The sequence below is a fragment of the Phocoena phocoena genome, chromosome 19, assembly GCF_963924675.1.
Source record: "Phocoena phocoena chromosome 19, mPhoPho1.1, whole genome shotgun sequence".
NCBI lineage: Eukaryota > Metazoa > Chordata > Mammalia > Artiodactyla > Phocoenidae > Phocoena > Phocoena phocoena.
In genome coordinates this window covers 14,805,677-14,830,129 of record NC_089237.1, presented here as the reverse complement: position 1 = coordinate 14,830,129, position 24,453 = coordinate 14,805,677, and the positions used below count along the sequence as shown (strand labels likewise).

Sequence of the window (24,453 nt, the reverse complement as noted above, 5' to 3'; positions counted from 1 at the left end):
AGCAGGACCTACGGTAAGGCAGACTTTTCTTTTTCACTCGACAGAGTGGAGAAGCCGTTGGAAATAGCAGCTGCTGTGGGAAGTCAGAGCAGGTCACACAAGAGCTTTCACGCTCAGACTTGACCTAGAACTTGAAGGCCTATAAGCCAGCGCGCTAGATTCTATGCACCCACGCCCCCATTCACCCGCACTGCCCTCTTATCTCTCTGACTGACATCTTTGTCAGCCAATGACCTTTGGGGCTGTGAAAGCACCTCCCCCCCCGGAGTTGGGCGGGGCAAGTAATTGGAATGACAAAACACACCAATAGCAAGGAGGTTTCAGAAGCCCCGGGTACAATAGCCAATGAGGAGAAGGCATCGTTCGAAAGGACGTGTCAGGCAGCCAACGGTCGGCGCCGCTGCGAGGGTCGCGTAGCTTCCGTTCCGGGTGGGCGGGGCGGTGTCTCAAACGGAAGGTGGCTGTCGTCCGAGCCGAAACAGGTTTGAAACTGGGAGTTGGGCTCGGCCCTCGTTGTCTGTCGCTGCGGGCCCTCTTCCGGGCTAGGCCGTCCTTGCCCGCCCCCGCCCCGCCTCCCTTCGGACCCCTGGGTTCCAGGCCAGGCTCCCTTCCCGATTGGCGCCCCCGACCTCCGCAGCCCGCTGCCGTCCCGGTCCGCACTGCGGCCTCGCCGCCGCCACCATGTCCCTGCACGGCAAGCGGAAGGAGATCTACAAGTATGAAGCGCCCTGGACCGTCTACGCCATGAACTGGAGCGTGCGGCCCGACAAGCGCTTTCGCCTGGCGCTGGGCAGCTTCGTGGAGGAGTACAACAACAAGGTGGGCCGGGCAGGGGCTCGGAACCCGGCTGGCGGGGAGCGGGCCCCGGGGGCGCCCTTTCCGGGCCGGAGCCCAGACCCCAGGACCCTCCCGCGGACTTGCCCTAGCGCCACGGAGCGGTTCCTCTGTGTCTGGCCCTGTGCAGACAGTTTCGCTCTCATTATCGCATTTAATCCTTGCAGCGTTCCTGGGTAGTCAGGAGTGTAGTTACTCTCATTTTACTGATGGGAAAACTGAGGCACCGTGTTGTGACTTGCCCGAGTCACACAGCTATTTCGTGACGGAAACAGGTCTCAAACCCAGGTTTACACCCCAAAGCTATGCCATTTATCACTCCTATCCCCTCCGCTCCTGCCGCATTGCTTAAGTTAGGGGGCGGAAGAAGGATGAGGGAATGGTGGCTGTGAAGAAAATGCTGGCGCCTCGGTGGTCACTCCTGGCCACGCTAGATCTCTATTAGGACTGTTTACTACGCAGGCTTTCCAGCCCCCTACACCCACCCCCAGGTACTCTTCCTGGATTCCCCCAGCCCTTTGCCGGGATTGCCATTGCTATTGCTGCCTCATATTCGTCCTCTTCAAAGAGACCCTCTTTTTGGAAATCTTGGCCAATGGCTGTAATCCCGCCATTGTTTTCCGAACAGAGAAGGATGATACTTGCCGTATTTTTTTCTTGGCATCTTTCGTGCTAATACAGATATGTAATCTTGAGTAGTAAGTCTTCCTGGACATCCACAATTTGAGAATCCTTCATAGAAGCACGGGTAGTAGGAGGAAGCTTTAAGCTGGCAGTGCAGCATACATTTATTTTTGAAAGTTGTTGAATAAGTTAGTGGGAAGAGTTTTCTTTCCTTTATTCCTTAATCTCTTCCATTTATTGTATTAGAGTAAACGTGATTGATAGTGATCAGAGCAACGGAGAGCCGTGCCTAGCGGTGTTGAAAGCCTGTACACCTGCTTAACACCATGAACACCGTGACGTAAGAAGAATAAAGTGTTGGATGGTGACAGGCATGGGGCAGGGAAGAGAGCCAGGTGCTCTTGGGTTGGGTCCTGTCTGGTCCACTGACCAGCTGTGGGGCACTGCACAGGTCAGTTTTATTATTTCTGACCCACAGTTTGTTGTAGGAAAGTTCTTTTTTACACATAAAGGTCCTGTAAAAAACATTTGAGCATTGTAATTTTGTTGACAGTTTTTCAGGAACACATCTGTTTCTCTAGAGTCAGGTCTTAACTATTTTGGAATCCCCTTTGAGAAAGTGATGAAAACGATGGACTTTCATTACCCAGACATCACACATACACAATTTACAAACAAATCTTGGGGAGTATGCACGGATCTTGGAGTCCACCCATTGCCCACAGAAAGCAGAGAGTCCTGACAAGACATAGCTTTATTTTCTTTTCTCTGGTGCCTCTTTCTTCTTTATGGCCCATAGTGGACGGCAGAGCTGGGAATGGAATTCAAGGCCCTGATGTGTAAACTGAACTAGTAAAATTGAGAACATTAGAACTGTTGTTTAAGGATACATGTTTAAAAGGGGAAGAAAAGCAAAATATATCTTTCAAAGGGCTTGAATCTTTTCACACAGATAGATTTTTTTTTCCTTGCAAGTTCTTCCAGGGTCGATTTGGGTAAGCAGTAGTCCCATTTCTAAGAGAGGAGAAACTGAGCCACAGTTAAGCTGCTGGGGGAATCAGTGGAGTAATTGGTGTCAAACCTCCGTTGCAGGGACTCTACCCCAAAGTTTGTCCTTTCATTTAGTAACCATGTGGAGCCCCTTCTTTGTGCCACAGGCACACAGGCCGCGTGGTCTGATGATCCCAGGGGTAATAGGTTAAGCGGTTACCTCTGTCTCAGTTCACTTGCATGATGTAGGCAGTGCAGTGTCTTGCCTACTGTTTTTGTGCCCTCACCTATGTAGGTCAGAGTTCTTAACGTGTGTGTGTGTGTGTGTCTGTCTGTCATGGACACCTTTGGCAGTTTGAAGCCAGTAGATCTCTGTTCATAATTCTGTTTTCAAATGCATAAAATACATAGGATTACAAAGGAAACCAATCATATTGAGCTATAGTTATTTTTTGTTTGTTTGTTTGTTTTTCGTTTTTTTTTTGTTTTTTGTTTTTTGCGGTATGCGGGCCTCTCACTGTTGGGCCTCTCCCGTTGCGGAGCAACAGGCTCCGGACGCGCAGGCTCAGCGGCCATGGCTCAGGAGCGCAGCCGCTCCGAGGCATGCGGGATCCTCCCGGACCGGGGCACGAACCCGCATCCCCAGATTATAGGAAGCCCTGAGGTATAGTTATTAAAAACGTTTTTTAAAAAGTGATAATCTGGGGGCTTCCCTGGTGGCGCAGTGGTTGCGAGTCCGCCTGCCGATGCAGGGGGCACGCTGAGCCTGCGCGTCCGGAGCCTGTTGCTCCGCAACGGGAGAGGCCACAACAGTGAGAGGCCCGCGTACCGCAAAAAACAAAAAAAAGTGATAATCTGTACTTTTAAGTTAACTCATTAAATTACATCATCCATTATAATCATTAATCTTGAAGTAGGGATGAGGGTAAACAGCATTTCAAGATGTTCACTGTGATGTGATATGAAAAAAATCAGTGATTTTTATTGGTAACAAATCACAGATCTTGATGCCATGGTGAGTAGCTGCCTCCATTTGTAATGGAAAGAAATGATAAATTTTAGCTAGAGGTTTGTGAAAATGTAAATGTGATTTTCCACCTCAAGTTCATGGACCTCAAGGTAAGAAACCCTGCTGTAGAGGATCTGTGCCTAGGGGCTGGCAGACAGTAAATCTCACTTTAACACAGTGATTATGAGGCTCAGTTTCGGAGAAACCTGGACATGGAGGTGCCAGACTTCATATTTTAGAGGAATTTCAAAATTATTGGTTGAAATTCTCAGACCTTTGGTTCCTGTTTGCTGTCAATAGTAATTGCCAGTAGAGGACAAAATAAATTGACACAGCAAATTAACATTGATGAAAAAGCCTAGAAACGGTCATCTTTTTTTTACTGTGAGACATCAAGAAAACGTGATTATAATTTAAGAAAACTTTTGTATTCATGTCATCACATTTTCCTGTAGTAAAATTATTTGTAGTTCGGTAGAATTAAATCTCTTAGCATTTCAAGAACAACTTGACTTCCAGGTGTTCCATCATCTGAATAAATTTGGGAATTGTTGTGGAGTAAACTAGGTTCTATCAACTACACCTGGAATAAAGAGTCCTACTATTGGTAATTGTGTTTGATGTTTTTTTGTGGTCTCTGCTTGGGGATAGAGCAACACTGGTGTTGGAGAATGGTTTTCTCAATTTTAGCTTGTGTGTAAGAATCCTTTGAGGGACTTATACATTCTCAGGCTTCACTAGTTAACAGACACCCAGGTGATTCAGACACAGGTGGTCCAGGTGGTGCTCTAAGACCATTACCCTGGAGTTACCTTGGCATCTCCTGACCAGAGACAGGAATCCTTCTTTTTGCATCTGCATGTGCCTAAATATTGATTCCATCCCATGAAAAAAGCTCAATTACCAAATAGCCTCTTTGAGGTAGTCTGGGTTGAGATCTCAGCCCTGCCACTTACCAGTTTTGTATGGCCTTAAGCAAGTTAAACTCTGTGCCTCAGTTTCCTCATCTGTAAAATGAGAGTAATAAGAAAGATTAAATGAGTTAATATATGTAACGGCACATAGTAAGCCATTCAGAAGTGTTAGCTATTATTACTTAAACATCATCACTACTCTATCTGTAATTGAAATATAAGCAAGGAGCATTATATGGGTGTTAGGTAAATTTGACTTTTGTATTTTCCAGAGAAAAATCAGGACCTTAGGTCAGAAAGGTACCTCAAAAGGTCAGTATGTTCATTCCTTTGCCTTTTAAAGACCCAGGGGAAAAAATTCTCTTGGTTTCTTTCAACGAAACCCATTTCATGGTGTAGAAGCTTCTTGTTGTCAGACTCCAAGTACTGTAATATGCTAGTTTAAGCCCATTTTCTCTTGTTCTACCTGGATTAGACACAGTAACTCTGATATAAGAACTCTGGGGCTTCCCTGGTGGCACAGTGGTTGAGAATCTGCCTGCTAATGCAGGGGACATGGGTTCGAGCCCTGGTCTGGGAAGATCCCACATGCCGAGGAGCAACTAGGCCCGTGAGCCACAACTACTGAGCCTGCGCTCTAGAGCCCGTGAGCCACAACTACTGAGCCTGCGGGTCTGGAGCCTGTGCTCCGAAAACAAGAGAGGCCACAATAGTGAGAGACCCGTGCATCGCGATGAAGAGTGGCCCCCACTTGCCACAACTAGAGAAAGCCCTCGCACAGAAACGAAGACCCAGTACAGCCCAAAATAAATTTAAAAAAAAAAAGAACTCTGGTATTTCTCCTGAGTTTTGACAATATCTGTCATCTTTAGACAAGTGGTATTTCCCTTGTTTTATGGGGAAAGATGGGTAGCAGTTCCTGGGCTTCTATTCCACTTAGTTGCATGTTTCAGGGTTGGTTTTGAATAGAATTGACAGCGTGATTGGGATTTATTTTGCCCTAATATTTAACTAGCTGACCATTTGTGCTTTAAGATTTGGCATCTAGAAAACATTTTTTGAGGTTCTGAGGAGAGAAATCATAGGTATACCTGATGCTTTTTGAAGAATACTGGTAGTGAATCTGAGTAAGACTACCTTGTACTTGAAATGCACATGGGATGAATGCTTGCTTTGTCAGCCTGTGTTGATTCCTATGAGATCTTTAATGTAGAATTACTTTATCTATTTGGCACATAATGGTTTTTTTTGTTTTTTGTTTTTTTTTCCTGCGGTATGCGGGCCTCTCACTGCTGTGGCCTCTCCTGCCGCGGAGCACAGGCTCCGGACGCGCAAGCCCAGCGGCCATGGCCCACGGTCCCAGCCACCCCGCGGCACACAGGATCCTCCCGGACCGGGGCACGAACCCATGTCCCCTGCATCGGCAGGCAGACCCCCAAACACTGCGTATTTGGCACATAATGGTTTTGACCCTGGCATATAAGTTTTCATTTCTCAGTATTTCCGGCAGCCTTTCAGGATTCTCATTCATTTGTTCATTAATTCAACAAATATTTATTTGTTGTGTTTTAGGCACAGCGATGATACTTGGTAACCTTCTGTATCCTTTCTTAGCAGATTTGAGATTGGTAGCAGTAAAGAGAAAGTGTTTTAATACACATAAGTATTTTTGATAGATATTTAAAATTTTGCAGTGCTCCATCAGTCCTTGCCAAGAGTGTCAGCAGGGGAATTTAAAGTATAAAACTCTTCTGGTTTTATTCCTCCTTTCTTTTTTCTAGACAGTGAGGGGACTAATTCTTCCATGAGACCACTGAATAAAACTTCTGCTATATTGTTTTTTGCCCTAACATGGTTCACAAAGACTTACTGCAGATGCTGTGATTTGAACAAGGAGTTGAATCTGTGTTCTGTAGGTAGTCTGGCCTGCCTGGGGCTGTGATGCCAGAGCTGATTGATTAGCCTCAGAGCCAGGAGATGAAGGGGTGCTGTGCCAGAGTTCATCTCAGAGTTTGACAAGGCAGGACCTCTCTGCAGATGTTGATCAACAATAATCAGTCAGGAACAGGCTTGAAAGGAGGACAAATGGAAAAGACCAAGAAAAGCTGGTTTATTCTGTCAGAATTTTGCCTTAGCTGATTTTGGTTATATTAACAATTGTGGGGAAATGTTCTACTGTCAAGAGTGGTATTACTGGTTTAGATAACTTGGGGTTTTTTTTGTTTTTTTTTTTTCGGTATGCGGGCCTCTCACTGTTGTGGCCTCTCCCGTCGTGGAGCACAGGCTCTGGACGTGCAGGCTCAGTGGCCATGGCTCATGGGCCTAGCCGTTACGCAGCATGTGGGATCTTCCCGGACCGGGGCACGAACGCGTGTCCCCTGCATCGGCAGGCGGACTCGCAACCACTGCGCCACCAGGGAAGCCCCGGGTTTTTTTTAAAATTATTATTAATTACATATATGTGCACACATATTCATATGCATTCACCTTCATGTTCTGGTACTAGCACTGCATGTAGTTAAAGAGGGATACACAGTTTCCTCCCTCAAGGAGCATAGTAACAAGATAAACACAGCAGCTTTTAAATTTTAAAAAATACAAGGTATGAGTAATGTGAATAGTAATTTATGTTGTTGTTCATGAAAGTAATTGAAAGTGAAGGTGTGGTCATGCCTCCAAGGAATAAATATTTTATGTTTTATATCTGCTCCTTAGGAGATATCTGACATAGTAATATCCACAGTTTAAAAATAAGTAAAAATGATCTTGTTTCACAGTCTTTTCTTTTTAGGGGGCATTTGTTTCATATGTTGGGGTAAAGCATTGTGAAACAATAGTTGCAGAAAGGCAGTGGAGGTGGGAGATAGAAGAAGTTTAACAGGAGGACAGGGAAGACTATGGAGGAAAGAAAAGGCAGAGGGGTAACCTAAATGTTGACAAGATGATTAAAGACATACTTTTTCCTTACGCTCCCACAATAAGTGAGGAAGGACGGCAGTATAATGAAGATCAAATGGGTATAGGAAGATGCTGAGAAAGGATGTCTGTGGCTGCAGATTCAAACTCAGAAGGGCACAGTTCTCCAGGATAGGATTTTGATGGGCAAAATCAACAATCCTTTGTTTGGGACAGTGAGAAGAGGGTGCACAGCTGGCAGCAGGAGCTTCTCTAGACCGCACTTGACACCTTGGATGAGAGGGAAGCTAAGCTGTATAAGGAGACACGGAGACATGCCATCGTCTCTAGAAGCATTAGATGAGGCAGGTTGGAAGAGATTGAATTGTGAGCAGCTTGACAGCTCCTCATCTCTGTTGGCTGAGAAGATGCAAAAGCCACATATATTTATGCTAACTTGGAACATGGCCCTGACCTCTCTCCCATAGGAACTTCCTTCAGATCATCTAGAAAGAACTTTCCTCATTCAGGAACCAGCATAGTAGCGATAGAGAGATACTATAAGAAAGGAGGGGAAAAAATGGGAAACAAATGGAAGGTAAAGTATCTACACTAGAAAATTGTTTTCACCTTAGTTGAAAATTAATGGCCAGTCCTGCCACCATGAATTCAAACAACTTAAGAAAATAAAGAACTCCAGGTGGAGATACAGGAGATCAGGTAAAATAGGCATGGTGACGAGAGAAAATGGGACCACCAGCAGGTGCAGCCCAGGAAAAAAGTGGAAGAGAAAACAAAAATTATCACAGACCTAAAAGCCACATTAGAAAGAGAATTAAAATGAATACAAACTGCTGAAAACAGTGAAAGATAGGGAAGACAGATTGAGAAAATGAAGTGGAAGTGAACAATTAGAAAGTCTGTAATAGATGCAGAAAATAAAGAATGTCTAACTTAGGTATAATTGGTGTCTCTGAAAAAGACCAAAGAAATGAAACACAAAAACTCAAATATGTCGTTAAAGAAGACTTTATAGAATAAAGGTTTGAAGTAATGAGTTCAAACTATATCTCAGGAGAAATGGACACAAAACAATTGGCACTGAAAACTTTCCTAGGAAAGTGTCTACATTTTCCTAGGGTGAAGAAAGAATCTTTGGACATCCAGGCAAAATGATCACATCCTCTTGGAGAGGGGAAGGAAAATTCAGGCTAGCCACAGTTGATGGTAGAAGGCATGGAGCAGTGTCTGCAAATCTGCAGCTGTTACAGATTGGGCTCCTGTGAATACCTGAAAATATACTTGAGTATATAAGATTTATATGGGGAATAGAATGCACTTTTAAAAAAGATAATTTATAACAATTGACCATGTATTAAGAAAAAAATTTTTCTTAAGGGAAATCAGCTGATTGGTAAAAATAATATATATCAAATCTTATGGGAAGATGAGGAAGCTGAGGCCCAGATGTGCTAAGTAACTCCCCAAAGTGGCATAGAAGGTAAATGCGAGGCCAGAACTGGAATACTATTTGTCTCCAGAGTCTTAAAAATAAATGTATACTGATGTCCAAAAAAAAAAAGGGAAAAAATGTTTTGAAAACAGAGAGGGGAACACTTGCCTACCAGATCAGAGTAAACATACTGGAATTGGTATAGTTACAGCCAATACCACATATAGTTGGTGCAATCACACACAACGTTCCAAAGCAGAACTAAGTATATATAGAAATGTAGTTATTGATAAGATAGAACTTTAACTCACTGGGGAAAAAAAATTGTATGGCAGAAAAATTTAGAGCCCCCTAATTCACGTCATATATGAAAATCAATTCCAGATCAAGTAAAGAACAGTCCCACAAACATAGTAAAAGAAAATTGACTATGAAATTTGTACAGGGGCAGTGGAGGGTGCGCAGAGAAGGTGATCTTTAAGCCAATCATTAAATCCAGAGTCAACTAAGGAAAAGATTGACAGGCTATAGTGCAGTTGACCCTTGAACAGTACGGGTTTAAACTGCACAGGTCCACTTATAAGTGGATGTTTTTCAATTAAGTACTACACAGGGTCCATGGTTGGTTGAATCCAAAGATGCAGAGGACTCAGATACTAAATTATACGTGCATTAACCCCCCACCTTGTGCAAGGGTCAACTGTACATACAAATAAAACATTTCTATGTGAAAAGATATCCTGTGGACAAAGTCAAAAGACAGATGATAGGACAACAGAAAGTATTTTCAAAACGTGACAGCCAGTAGGAGCTAATTTACTTAGTGTGATAGAAAAATGAACAAAGAGTATAAATAGCCAGTTTGTAGAAGAGAAAATGCAAGTGATCAATAAACAGGAAAAGATACTCAACCTCAGGTAGTTAAGGGAAATGAGAATTGACCCTGTGATGTTACTTTTCCCTTTCAAATTTATAAAGATTAAGTTATTGTTTCTAGTGTTGCTGATAGTATGGGGAAGTGATAACCTTTGTGATCCTGGGCGAGATACTTAACATCTCTTTTACTCCATCTCTTAGGAAAGTGGGAAGAATAAGAGTACCTACCTCATGGAGATGTTGAGAGGATTAAATGAGGTATTGCATGTAAAGCAGTAAGTGTAATGCTTATACTTGGTCCATTATAAGCACTCATATTAAAAATTATTATTCAGAAGTAAAAATAATAAATATGCTCACCTTCAGTAGTAAAATGCCATTTTTCATCTCTCAGATTAACAAAAATGTTAAAAGATTATTTTCAGTGTTTTCAAAGGTATGGGGAAATTGGCACCCTCATATACTGTTAATGAAAGTGTAAATGGAAGCAACCTTTTCAAAGGCTGCTGGACAGAATCTGTGACTTTTTTTTTTTAGCTTAAAACAACACACATTTATTATCTCATAGTTCCTGTGGTATTAACATCTAAAATGTGATGCAGCAGTTACACTTTTAGCAATCTGACCAATAAAAGCCTTTACACATATATGTACAGAGCATTGTTTACAATAGCAAAACAATGGGCTATAACCACAGTAACTATGAATAGTTAAATTATGGTGTGCTTACCACAGTCTGCTGTGGAAGAATGAGGTAGAGCTATTTGTACGGACGTGAGATCTTCCAAGATGTTGTTAAGAGCAAGTTACAGAATACATTTTATGGTCCAAACCTATCTGGGGTTTTTTTTGTTGTTTTGTTTGGAAAAACCATTTGGAAAGTAGTTCATATCAAACTGGTTTGAGAGTCACTAAGTAGAATTGAGGGTGAAGTTAATGGGAGACTTTACCACTTCATTCTGTATTATATGAATATTCAAGAGAACTTACATTCTCTTTCATTAAATTTTTAACATCTGCGTATATGAACAACAGTTGAATAACAGTGAAAGCAAAGTGTTATTCCTTTCAGTACTTGGTTGGCAATTTGGAGCAGAAGAGCTAAAGTGAGTTAGGCCAAGGATGAAACACGAGTCTGTGCAAACACATGAAGTCTTTGGGAAGATCAGGAAAGACCCCAGCCATTTCCTGGCTTCTTCCCTTGGTTAGGTACTGTTGTGCAGAGGTTGTCAAACCTTGCTGAATCAGATCACCAGGGAGGGTCTTAAGAATATAGACTCCTGGGCCCCACTTGACACTTGTTGAATCAGAATCTTGGGCTAACGGTGGGGAGCCCAGGAATGTGTAAAGCACTCTAGGTAAATCTGGTTGCCAGATTTGAAAACCATTGCTGTTGGCAGTACAAGCAGGAGTAAGACACAGGCCCTGTTTTTTGTTTTTTTTTTTTAATGTTTATTTATTTATTTGGCTGTGTCGGGTACCGGTTGTGGCACACGGGCTCTTCGTCACGGGCTCCTCTAGTTGTGGTATGTAGGCTCCAGAACGTGCAGGCTCAGTGGTCACGGCACACGGGCTCAGTTGCCCCGCGGCATGTGGGATCTTAGATTCCTGACCAGGGATCGAACCTGCGTCCCCCGCATTGGAAGGCGGACTCTTAACCACTAGACCACCAGGGAACCCTACAGGCCCTGTTTTTAAGGCATTTACTAAGAGAAATAGCATAAGACAGTCATGCAGGTGCTTTCATGAGGCAGTGTGGGATTAGTCACCAAATGGATGGAATAGATAAGTACTGAGAGACCACTGTGCTGGGAAGACTGCAGGTGGTTTATGAAGGAGGTGAGGTGTAAGAATATTAAAAGCTCATACACTGAGGAAGGCATCATACTGAACAGTTTACAAACAAAAGGTGTTACATACAACTCTGTGAGGTGTAGGTACTGTGAATATCCTCACTTTACAGATTGGAAACAGGTTTAGCAAAGTTAAGTAACATGTCCAAGGTCCTACACTAGCAAGTGGTAAGTAAGGAGGCCTGGAAGGCTGATGCCACCGTTCTTTATTAATACTGGGCAGGATTTGGATCGACGGAAGGAGGTGTGAGGATTTTATAAGTGAGGGCAGTGTAAGGAGAGGGATGGGAAGCACTGACTAGATAAATGAAGTGGAAGATAAGGTAGGCTAGCGAAAGCTTTGAATGCCTGCTTAAGTGGATCCTAAGTGGCACGTGCTCATGGGAGCTGACATTTTGAGGTTTGCAGAGAAGCCTCCAATGGCTGGAAAGCAACTTTTAGCAGTAGCAGCATTTTCCCCTTACCTGCATGGCTAGAAAGAGGGATTTTGTGCTTGCTGCCACATCCCCAGCACTTAGGGCTTGGCACCTAATAGCCACTCGGTAAATATTTGAATAAAGAGATGAATGCAATATCTGGCTCAGAATCTATATGAGAGGCTTACGCTTTATTCTGCCCAGTGAGCCACAAAATTTACCTTCTCATCTGTTTTCTCCTCCTTCCCCCACCAAGCCTGATGCCAATTTTCCCTGTTCCATCTAGAATCTTCCTTTACGTTTTGTTTTCTGCAAAGGTCAGAATGTCAACTTTTTAATTCCATAAGAACTGTTCATTCTGTCAAAATCCTTCTTGTGGCCATCTCGGGTTATCCCTTGCCATTCTCACTACCGGTCACCACAGGCCCTTAACCTTTCCCACCTGTTCCCCTGTGGGTCTCCAGGCTGAGCTCCCCGCCTCCAGCCTCTTCCTGGATCCAGTCAGTCCTGCCCAGCATTACCAGGCCCCATACTCATACCTCCAGGGTCTCACAGTCCTACCACTGCCTCTCAGACGCCTTCACGGGGGAAAACCCACCTCTGTTTTCAGTTTGCTGTCAGGGCTCTCGAGCCTGCCCTAGGCACGTTTCATCAGCCTCCTCTGCGGGGCTCTCTCAGATGATTCCTCTTGCTGCCCGCCAAGTGGGCCATCTAGTTAGTAACTCTGCCCCGCTTGCTGGGGATGCCTTCCCGTTTCTATGCCTCCTCAGAACCTTTCCATACACCTTTTTTTTTTTTTTTTTTTTTTTTTTTTGCGGTACGCGGGCCTCTCACTGCCGTGGCCTCTCCTGTTGCCGAGCACAGGCTCCGGACGCGCAGGCTCAGCGGCCATGGCTCATTGGGCCCAGCCGCTCTGCAGCATGTGGGATCTTCCCGGACCGGGGCACGAACCCGTGTCCCCTGCATTGGTAGGCGAACTCTCAACCACTGCGCCACCAGGCAAGCCCCCACATAATTCAATATTATTCAGTGATACTGTACACCTAAAGTGAGTGAATTTTATTGTATGCAATTGTACCTAAATAAAATTGTTTAAACAAAAAATAGATAGGAAGATACTAGTATCTGAGACTGGAGTCAGCAAGACAGGAGTGGAAGGAATTCTTTCTGCTGTATGGTTAGTGCCTATCCTCTCGTTCATCCTCCCTACCATTCCATCTTCCAGCTGGTGGAAGTTCATAAGCAAATGTATAGCAGGTGGCATTTCCTACTGAGCCAGATTGAGTTGGACAGCAAAGGGTGGAAGTCAATATTGGTCCAAAACTGACTCAAAGAAAAGGTGGCCAGACCAGCTGGGACTTTCTCATCGACAGTACCCACTTTTTTGCCAGTTACAGTGGTTTGGGTTCCCGAATGCTTGTTTGGCACACCCTTCTGTGTCAGAACATTACCAGCCAGTGGGGGCGAGGTTGGGGGGCTAGAGGAGGAGGCGGTTTGTGGATGATTGCCTTTTTTATTAAAATAAATTTTATTTATTTTTGTTTTTGGCTGTGTTGGGTCTTCGTTGATGCGCGTGGGCTTTCTCTGGTTGAGGGGAGCAGGCTTCTCATTTCGGTGGCTTCTGTTGTTGCGGAGCGTGGGCTCTAGGCGCGTGGGCTTCAGTAGTTGTGGCTCGCAGGCTCTAGAGTGCAGGCTCAGTAGTTGTGGTGCACAGACTTAGTAGTTCCGCAGCATGTGGGATCTTCCTGGACCAGGGCTCGAACCCGTGTCCCCTGCATTGGCAGGTGGATTCCCAACCACTGCACCACCAAGGAAGACCCTACGATTGCCTTTTTAGGTGAGACGTTCCTTTGTTGGATGTCACTAAATGTCCACAGCACTTTTAGTCGTGGGGTCACTAAAACCACGGCTGCACGTTGTCAAGTGCCTCGGCTTGTGGGGGAAGGTAACCAGCTGGGCAGTTAACACAGCTCTAGGGTGTTGGATCAAGAGGGCAGGAGTTGGAGTCAGAAAACCTGTATTCAGATTTTGTCTCTGCCTCTGACTAGCTCTGCAGTCTTCAGTGTAACTCAACCCCTCCAAGGCTGGGTTTCCTCGTCTGAGCAGCAGGCCTGTTGGACTAGATGCCCTCTCTCTCTTAGTTCTTGCCTCTGCAGTGAAGGGTAGTACAGCATCAGGACGGCTGTCACTGACAGGGGTCTGGTGTATTTGGTGCTGCTGCCGAGAAGCAGATGTTTACGTGGCTGGATTCTGCTGTGTTACAGGTCCAGCTTGTTGGTTTAGACGAAGAGAGTTCGGAGTTTATTTGCCGGAACACCTTCGACCATCCGTACCCCACCACAAAGCTCATGTGGATCCCTGACACAAAAGGCGTCTATCCAGACCTGCTGGCGACGAGTGGCGACTATCTCCGTGTGTGGAGGGTAAGCAGGTGCTTGACGGGCCTCCGCAGAGTCAGCTGCTCGCAGCAGCGTGGACTCACGGAGAACAGGCCGGGGCTGGAGGCCAGATCACTGCAGCCGGGAGAACAGGTGGGAGCGGATCTGGACTGAGCTTGTTTGGCTCAGCAGATTTCCTAGTGAGTCCAGCCAAGATTCCTTCAAGTCCTGCTGCCGGCTGCAGTCAGCCTGGAAGCATAAGGCTCAGTGACCGTGATGTAAGCACGAGGGCCTTCTGCAGGGGTGGGGACACCGGCGGCCTCTTATTCTATTTACAGCCAGGATATTTTTGAGTAAATTAAACAAAATCCAGGCCGCTGCTTCTAGTGCAGCATGGGAGTGGATCCTGGAGCTTCCCCTCGCCTCTGCCGAGCCGTCACCATGGCCTCTCCTGTAGCTGGAGGTGTGGCGTCCAGCCAGGCAGGGTACAGATGCCCCGGTTTGGACAGAGTGAGAAGACTTCTCGTCTAGAAGAATTTGGGGGTGAAAATTTGGGAAACAAAGCTGGGCAGAGGAGAAATCTTGGAAAGAAGTAGCATTCAAGTAGTTCCTCTGGTTTTTATTACTCTATGATAAAAATGTCCCCCACGTCTTAAATTTACTAAAATATGGACTAAAAGAGGCTTTAAAGATTTTTTGTGAAGATAAGACTGGCTGAGTTTTTAAAGATTATTGTTCCTTCAGGTTGGTGAAACAGAGACCAGGCTGGAATGTTTGCTAAACAATAACAAGAACTCGGATTTCTGTGCTCCTCTGACCTCCTTTGACTGGAATGAGGTGGATCCTTATCTTTTAGGTAAGGGAGTGAGGGAGGGTGTATTCCAGTGTGAAGAAGCAAAGATACATTTTCTCAGATATAACACTGGGCCAGTTTTTTTTGTTTTGTTTTGTTTTGTTTTGTTTGTTTCTTTCGCGTTATGCGGGTCTCTCACTGTTGTGGCCTCTCCCGTCGCGGAGCACAGGCTCCGGACGCGCAGGCCCAGCAGCCATGGCTCACGGGCCCAGCCGGTCCGCAGGATGTGGGATCCTCCTGGACCGGGGCACGAACCCGCGTCCCCTGCCTCAGCAGGCGGACTCTCAACTACCGCGCCACCAGGGAGGCCCACTGGGCCAGTTTTTAACCAGGGCCCTGAGGTCCGTGCAACATCCTAAAATGGGGCCGAGTGGGGAAGAGGCTAAATATGGAATGTGGTTATTAATTCCTCCCGTGGAGTTGAGCTTCCCACGTGTGCATGTCTTGTCTCTCCAGGCAGAGTCCAAGGCCCTGGGGTGAGGATGGAGTACGTGACTCTTTTTTTTTTTTTCTTTTTGCGGTACGCGGGCCTCTCACCACTGTGACCTCTCCCGTTGTGGAGCACAGGCTCCGGACGCACAGGTCCAGCGGCCGTGGCTCACGGGCCCAGCCGCTCCGCGGCATATGAGATCTTCCCAGACCGGGGCACGAACTTACGTCCCCTGCATCGGCAGGCAGACTCTCAACCACTGCGCCACCAGGGAAGCCCACATGACTCTTTTGGGCTCTCCATCCCTGTACTCAAGAAGTGTTTGCAGTGCGTTGTCTCCTGGGCTGAATAGATGAATAGGGACAAGGAGAGAAGCTGGTGTGGGAACTTCACCCCCGTCAGCTGCTGACTTGCACTGGTTGTTTCCAGGTACCTCCAGCATTGACACGACATGTACCATATGGGGGCTGGAGACCGGGCAGGTGTTGGGGCGAGTGAATCTTGTGTCCGGCCATGTGAAGACCCAGCTGATTGCCCATGACAAAGAGGTACTGATGCTGGTGCACAGCTGCTTTCTATGCCTTCAGTGTGAAGGCAGGCTGTTCTCTCCCTGTTTTGCAAATGACATGGAAAATCATAATGCTGACGTCGTCTTGTCTAAATTGAAAATAGTAATGTGTCAGAACAGTGGAAAACAGCACTGTTGTAAATGAGTGTATTTTTTTTTTGGCTGGTGTAAACATTCTGTAGTCTGTTGTTTTTCTTTTTGTGCCAGAGATTACTGGGTTTTAATAATGAGATCTCTTATAGACAAACTTGGACTGGATGTTATTAAAAAATAATCTTAGAGTAACACTTATCTTGAAATATATTTACTTTTTTGGGAGCAGCGAGGCAAGAAGAGGGAATATTTCCTGGCAGACAAAACGAAATCATTAATTTTTCTCTAAACTTATTTTATGAAATTCTAGTATGTTCACTTAATGCTTATACTTTAATACTATTTGGAATTAAATATGGTTTATTTTGATGGTGATGTTTCTCCTGTGTTTATTGGAAGAGCCAAAGGAAGCTATCTGTAATTGTGTTAACAAAGCGTTCTTCTGAGTGATTTTGTAAAATGGTCATAAATCTTTAACTGCCAGAGCCGCTGCATGCTGGTCCTCTACCAGAAAAATTACAGGACGTTTCCTGTGGGTAGTGTTTTCTTTTCTATCGTACCCTGCACAGTGAAGATTATTAGTATCTGTACCAATAAAAAGGATGCCTTGACATGAGGTGAGAAACTTGAGGTTGTCCACAGAATGGAAAGTTGGTGACCAGATTATCATTCTTAGTGAGAGGTTGTTCTTTGGCTTTCTGTGCTCCCAACGGTAAGATCTGTTACAAATCTGCTGGACTCGGCTGCCGTAAGCCAAGAAGCGAAGGAAGAGTTTGTCCTGCCAAGAAGATCGGTATAAGGAGGTTCTGGGAGCCCTCTTGGCATCAGGTGGAGCAGGTTGCTGCATTTTGGTTCTGTGACAGCTTAGCCTGCTGTTCTCTGTCAGGGTCCAACCCAGAAACCTAGAGCTACTTTAAATATTTAAACTGAGGGGATTTAATGAGGGCATTGCTTACACAGATGATAGTAAAGCTGAGAAGCCACACCGGAGCTGCAGTGAGGTAGTGCAGTGTAGACAATGGGAGCAGCGATCTCAACAGCAAACGGGCCCTGGACCAGCACCCCGGCCTCGAAGAAATGAATCTAAGGGTGGTTGTTCTGAGAGGAACATGACGCCTCCTGGCACCTTAGATTTTTCTCAGCCCACCTCTCTCTGTTGAAGTAAAGACTTGCCAGGAGGTTCTCGTTGCTACTGGCGGATTGGTGCAGAGGAGGGTAGCGTATATCTGGGAGTTATTTCCCTCCCTTGGCTTATGATGAAATGCACTGGTGGAGCACAGAAGAAGAAGCAGTCAGAGCTGAGTTTTACACACTCGGCCATATTGCCTGTGAGAACCTTACTGCTTAATGGTGCTGCCATGGTGTCCCTGTCCCTGCGAGTTACTGGGAGCCAACCCTGGGTGCACATATGTATAAACACATCCCAGCCCTAAGGTAGCTGGTCGGTGTTGGACAGAGCCTTGATCTGTCAGGCCTCCTTGTGATGACCAGCCCAGTTCCCCATTGAACCACTCCTAATTCCTACTACAGAAAGAGAAGTGTAATTTCTTCATAGTCAGCCAGAGGAAAAGGAAGTTATGAGGTTGAATAGAAACAGATGCTTGTTTGCCAGTGTCCCTTAGCAGGTGGAACCTCCAGAAGGCTGGAGTCGCGGTCCTGAGTGAGGGATTATTGTCCTTGGCCCGAGAAGATGGGTTTTGTTTGGCATTTTGTTTTCCTTTTTCAGATTCTCTCTCTCTGCTTGTCTGGCTCTCTGTTGCTCTCTGCCTCTGTTTTCTCATAGACATTAGCAGAGTGCAATGTTTGTAGCAAGTAATAAGTGCAGAAAACAATGATTCAAAACCTAAATTGATTCACTTATGAATACAAACCAACTAGGAGAAGAGATAGCGTGTCCTAGGACAAGAGAGCGGTATTAAGCCTCTCCATAAGTATAGGAACACCTGAGCCTCCCAAGATTCAAAACTGCTGTTACTTCTTTCTCGCAAATGAGTCTCAGGTCCAGGTTTCTCAGCAGAACCGTGGCTGCTTCCACCCAGCAAATCGATGATCTTGGCCTTAATGTGCTCATGGATTTGCCTCTGATCACACACAAATGAAAGCCACGAAGGCCCAGGAAATAAATGTCTCCATCTTGTAACAGGGTGGCAGGAGACAGCCACTGGCTCTCGCTTCACTGAGCCTGTCCAAGCCTACAGAATACTTGCTCAGAGCTACTTGTGCTCTGCCGGTCAGCAGGGTATGTGCTCTTTGTTTTATCACGGGAGGTGGAGGAAGAATCCTTGGAAAGCAGGAAGTGAGAAGAAGCCAGCCAGTTTCCAGAACAGAATGACCTTCACTCTTTGGAAAGTCACTGATGTTAGCACTCTCAGGTCCCAGTCCTCACAGGCGCTGTTTGGCTTTGTTTACCTCCTTCTGGGTCATGAGCAAGGGTTTAGATGAACTAGGGATAGCAGATTTCCCTGTTACAGGAAAGGGTGGTAACAGCTGAATCCGACTGACGCTTCTTATTCACCAACAGGTCTATGATATTGCATTTAGCCGGGCCGGAGGCGGCAGGGACATGTTTGCCTCTGTGGGTGCTGATGGCTCGGTGCGGATGTTTGACCTCCGTCATCTAGAACACAGCACCATCATTTACGAAGACCCACAGCATCACCCACTGCTTCGCCTCTGCTGGAACAAGCAGGACCCCAACTACCTGGCCACCATGGCCATGGACGGAATGGAGGTGAGAGCCCCACTTGAGGCTAACATAGGCCCTGCCACTCAGCTCTGGCTCTGCGTACTTACTGTATCTAGAAGAGTGGTTCTCAACTGGTTGCCATTGTCTCCTCAGAGGTTTTTTGGAAATATCTGGAGACCTTCGGGGGTGGGAGGGGGAGGGGCGGTGCTACTGGTGTCTTGTGGGTGGAGGCCAGGGATGCTGCTGCACGTCCTGTGGTGCACAGGACCACTCCTCACAGCACAGAATTATCTGACCCGAAATGTCAGGAGTGCTGAAACTGAGAAAACCTGATCTAGAACAAGGACTGTGTGTTAAGAACTTTTACTACTTGGAGAGTTGGAGTCGGAGCCAAGAAAAGCAGTATCTAAAGAGTAAACCAAATCTCATGTGCTTATGGTGTCGAGTAAAGAAACAGGCAGTTTTCTCCTCTGTAGTCTGGACAGATTCTGCCAGCCTTAGTGAACAGATGTGGAAGTGGCAACTCTGTAGCCTGTTACTTGATAAAAGCAGTAGACCGTGGGTGGAGATGATGCAGTGATGAACTTTATTTTGATGAAACCAGTACCTTGGGCTGCTTACCTTTCAACTTTTGCTGCGGGGGTTGGGGGAGAGGGCTTCCATGCTGCCCAGCTGAGCACACACAGAGTCCTTAGCACATGCACCTAATAGGACTTGGTGGATTGTTCAAATTCATGTTACTTGCTCTGCCTTCTCCCCTGCAGCCTAAAGGCCCTGAGCTCCTTATGACACAGACTAGAAACTAGCTGTGCCGAGACCCTCTGTCTCTAAGAGTCTTTAAATCTACAAATGAACAAGTTAAACAAATTTTTTTTCTCTCTCTTGTGTAGTGTCTTGTTTTTTTCTGTCACACCCTGAAGTTTCTGGGCCTCTTCCTTGTTATTTCTGCAGGTAGTGATTCTGGACGTTCGAGTTCCCTGCACGCCTGTCGCCAGGTTAAACAACCACCGAGCATGTGTCAATGGCATTGCTTGGGCCCCACATTCATCCTGCCACATCTGTACTGCAGGTAATTACTGGCAGGGGGCGATGGGGAGCGGTAAGGAGATCTTCCTCTTGTCTCCTTAGAATTGTAATCCTTACTGTATTCCAAGGATAGTTTGAGAGGTTTACACAGAGTAACTCCATTGAGAGCCTCCCTATGCTTGTGAAATTGAAGCAGTCCGGATTTCCAGATGGTTTTGTACCCTCAGTGATGTCAGAGCATCTGTATACTACTTACATCATGTACCCGTTATAGGCTTGTGCCAACTACCGTGCGCCTCTGAAATCTAGGTCGGCACAGAGGACTCATCCAGGAGCATGAAGGAGGGCGCAGTCTCTCCTGGATGTAACTGACTCTTTGGGCCTGTCGCCTGGGAGATGCCAAAAGCACATGCCCCCTGCACTGAGTTTTGGGTGCATGGAAGGGCCTGCACAGCCTGCCCGCGTCAGTGGTGTGTGACGTGTAGTTCCCATCTCTCCATTTGCCAGACCCAAAAGAGTACCCCTTAAAAATACGCTGACCGTCAGTGTGCTTGTATTCTAGAAACAATGCCCGCTATTAAAAATTCAACAATACAGAGATGTAAAAAAAAAGGAAGGTGAACGTCATCTTCTCTCCTTCCTTTCCCATTTCTACTTCAGCCCCACTTTGTATAGGTGGCACCACTCACGACGGTCGGTATGTCTCCTTCCAGACCCTTTTAGGTGGATCCATGTGTACACATCCCTCCCATACAAATACCTGTCCCTTTATTTTACAGACAGGATTCCACTCTAGCCCCATAATGTTGTGCTCCTTATCTTTTTCAGAGCCTTGCGTTTCCTCCTAACATACTTTTCCCCTCCTCACAAATCAGTAGCATCCTCATTTCCTTGTTCATTATGGAGCCAGAGGAGCGATGTAGTTTGGTGGGTTTCTGCCATTTTAGCATGAATTCGAAAGGCATGAAGCTCTTCCTGTTTGGGGCCCTCTGCTCACGCCTGTCTGTCTCCTTGTGGAGCAGTTGAGGCCCAACGCCGTCCTGCGTGCCTCATGTTGTGGCCTGACTTCTTCACTCTTGCCCGCTTTTTCCCAGGAGTGTGGCTAGGGAAGGGCAGGAGGAGCAAAAAGAAAGAAAGGAGAACAGTATCAGCCCACCCAGCAGAAGCCCACCTTCGGCTCCCAGTGGCTGCCTTTGCAGACCTGCTGCTGCCCTGGGTGCCGCACCCACCCTGTGTCCTTCCGGTGGCAGGAGCTGGTGCTGAAGAGCGTGCTCAGTTGAGCGTTGAGGAAAAGGCACTTACTGCTTTAGAGGTGCCGAGTGTTTAAAACGACTCGCCAGATCTCTTGATGCGGATAGTCCTGGGAAGGGCATCTCTCACCCATGCCCAGGTTATGCAGCCTCTGAGGGTTTGATTTATTCAGGAGAGAGACAGGCTTTCACGTCGGGATGGGTGATGGGACTAGGGGACACTGTGGTGTGGAAGGTCATTGCCCTTTTTTTCCTCTCTTAAATTAAGAACGTATTATTTTGATCGTAAAAGTAACATGACCACCACGTTACACATCACTTAGGAACTAGAGAAAAGTAAACATAACTCATAACCTTGCGGTCCTAATGGTACCACTGGTCTCATTTTGATATGTTTCTTTCCAGTCACTTTTCATGTCCTTATCTGTCTTTTTAAGGTGCTTTCCTTCTTTCTGGTATTTCCCAGGGCCCTTTTCTTGGGCACATGTCCCCACAACACTTTATCTCATTATCTGTATAACACCTCATTGATGTATAAATGTCCATGAGATGGAGGGAAAAGAATCCCATTAAATAATTGAATCGTCAGAGAGGGATCTTTAATCACTCAAGTACTTTAAGTGGCTGAAAATGACATGTTTGGGGATTGTTTTTATCCCATCGCTTCTTCCTTTCCTGATGCCTGCCCCAGATGAGATGAGGTGCCCATCCAAGTCCCTTCCGCCATCCCAGCTCTGCTGTGGTGAATGCGTCAGAGGCAGCGGCCTTGCTTTGCGTCCGGGCTCTGCCACTCACTGCTGCATAGCTCTGTGGTTTGGGGCATGTGCCTTAACATTTCCTCATTTATAAAATGGGGGCTTGCAGTAAAACCTCCCTCACTGGGGTTTTGGTGAATGAATGCTTTGTAAACTGCGATCCCTGCTCAGGTGCAGGGGTCATGGTCCTCACTGCCTGAGTTGTGACCTTACTTGCTTGCTCTGTGTCCGTAGCGGATGACCATCAGGCCCTCATCTGGGACATCCAGCAAATGCCTCGGGCCATCGAAGACCCTATCCTGGCCTACACAGCCGAGGGAGAGATCAACAATGTGCAGTGGGCGTCGACTCAGCCCGACTGGATTGCCATCTGCTACAACAACTGCCTGGAGATACTCAGAGTGTAGTGTCGGTGGCGGCGTGCCCACGAGGCGGGGGCTTGTGTGTTTCCTGCCTCTGTTCCACCCCCAAAGTAAGAAGAGACATGTTTCCGGTGGCCAGTACGTCTTTCATTGCTTTGCACCCACTGTTCCCAGAAGCTGCTCTAGGAGTTCCCGGCCAGTCGCCCCACTGCTCTCTGGGCCGGACTCAGTGCCGTGTGGCGCCTCCTCAGCCCAAGGCTGAGTTTTAAGATTTTCTCTCTTTTCCTCACGTCCTTTGGTTCCTCAATTAAAATTTCTGTATATTTGTTTGTCAGCCGTTGTGTTAATGAGCATTGTGGGCACCGGCTCTGTTTGTATTCATCTCTCCCAGACGTCTCTGTCTGCTGCTGCCCGAGGCAGCAATCTGTGTCCGTGTCCATGTGAGCACTTAGGTGGGAACAAACACCAGTTCAAAATTGTCTTTCCTCCTGTTATCAATGTCTTTAACAAACTTCAACTTTGTATATTTTTTATCTATCAGGCTAATTTTTTTACAAAAGAATTTTACTCCCTGGTCTCTTCCTTTGTCTCATAGCCCTCCCTGTTAGCACCTTCCTCTCTTCCCTCCCTGCCTGGGTCTGGCCCCAGGTCCTTGACCCCATGAGCAGTTTGCCTTCTTGAATCACTGCCTGAGCGGAACATACCTGACCTGGAGTCCCAAACCGCCTCGGTGCTCTGAAGTCAGCCAGCTCTCGCACCTTTGCTCAGCCTGGCTCTTCTCAAGGGCATTCTGAGCTCCGAAACAGGCATGGGACTCCTTCTGTTAACTCCCGGAAGTACCCCTGTCCAGCCCCCCAGGACCTCTTGGGCACGTGTTAGCTCTGAGCTAGCCACGCTGATTGGGGCGCCTGACTGAGGGGAACAGTGGCAGGAAAGCTGAGCGTAGAGCATGTTTCCAGTACCTAGTTTGAGAGTCTGTTCTTCCCTCCAGATATAAGCCCCCGGCCCGTCTCTTTCACGTCTTGAATGATAGGCAAGAATGCAGTATCAGCTGAACTTCAGTATCTCTGTTCGGTTTACTGTGCGTGCCAGTATGTTGGCCGCTCTTTGGATAGAGTGCTCTGAGGTGAGAGCCCTGCCTGCACAGTCTGAGCATCTGGCCTGAGCAGGATCTCCTTTAGAGTGTGGGAGACTGTCAGCTCTTGCAGAGGGTGGACCAGTAGGCTGTGGTGATCCCAGGCCATCAGTTACATAGAGAGCAAGAAAAGCTTCAGAGACCCAGGGTCAGCCAGTTCAGAACTCCACGAACCCCTGTCAGCCACCCTGACCCCAGCTTAGGTTCTGAGCAGTACTGGATTGTAGGCTGTGGGTGTCTGTGTCCGTTATATGAGTGAGTTCCGGTGGTAGGTGAATCCTTGGGCAGGCAGAGTTGGGGACATGCTCAGAGTCAGGGCGCGGGGTGGCGGGGGGAGTTTGCCATGCTCTGCCAAGTGCCGGAAGGTTTCTGAGACCCTCTGACTTGAGCGTCCGAGAGTAGGAGAGAAGCAGACCTTGAGGCCAATGGCTTTGTCCAGTTGTCATCTGCTTTTGAGAAACAAAGCAGTTAGCTTTGTCCTTCTGGGCACTTGAACTCTCTTGGTTGAGTCCTACTTTTCAGAAGCAGATGTATTTGTATCCCCAAAGTCATAGCTCTTTGCTTTAATACACGGGGGCTTGGCCCAAAGAAAAAGGCTCTTTTTTTCAGTCAGGGTATTTCCCCTTCTCCCTTTATACATTGTTCTGATTTTGAGGCTCTTTGGCTGGCCGTCTGCTTGAGGTCATCTCTCCTGCACTTACCACCAGATTTGCACTGCATCATTTGGAGATGTAAAGCGAACAGTTCTTGGTCAGAACAATGCCCTGCTTGTTATTGTGTGTGATGGTTCCAGGGTCCTTCCCTCAAGGGTAGCAAGTATAAATTGAGTGTCACTTGCTCTAGGAGGCTGTCAGTTCCTTCCTGTGGAAAAGGGTCTGAAATGAAGGTCTAGTGGTAGAGGGGGCTGGTCCTGCTGGGGCAGGGCTTAACTACACTGAGCTCTGGGTTAAGATTCCTTTCCTGATCTGCACTTTTGTGGTTTGAGTGCTGAGAAGATTTATCCACTCTAACTTGAAAATAATCTGGAGAAAAAAAATTTGTTAATAAGAATAG

At 46.5% G+C, this 24,453-nt stretch overlaps 1 protein-coding gene across 1 annotated transcript; it reads left to right on the top strand.

Moving 5' to 3' along the window:
• Positions 1-448: 448 nt before the first annotated feature.
• Positions 449-22,588, top strand: DCAF7 (DDB1 and CUL4 associated factor 7). The gene is made up of 7 exons (XM_065897265.1): positions 449-819; positions 14,129-14,287; positions 14,987-15,098; positions 15,955-16,073; positions 18,708-18,917; positions 19,824-19,941; positions 22,138-22,588. The coding sequence occupies exons 1-7, from the start codon at positions 682-684 to the stop codon at positions 22,308-22,310; spliced, it is 1,029 nt and encodes a 342-aa protein (XP_065753337.1). The 5' UTR covers positions 449-681; the 3' UTR covers positions 22,311-22,588.
• The last annotated feature ends 1,865 nt before the right edge of the window (positions 22,589-24,453 follow it).

What these genes read in the sequence shown, in the direction of transcription:
- DCAF7 (XM_065897265.1), top strand. Translation starts at nt 682, where the DNA reads ATGTCCCTGCACGGCAAGCGGAAGGAGATCTACAAGTATGAAGCGCCC. An exon ending in TGGAGGAGTACAACAACAAG is followed by an intron (nt 820 to 14,128) that starts GTGGGCCGGGCA and finishes GCTGTGTTACAG; the next exon opens with GTCCAGCTTGTTGGTTTAGA. An exon ending in ACTATCTCCGTGTGTGGAGG is followed by an intron (nt 14,288 to 14,986) that starts GTAAGCAGGTGC and finishes TTGTTCCTTCAG; the next exon opens with GTTGGTGAAACAGAGACCAG.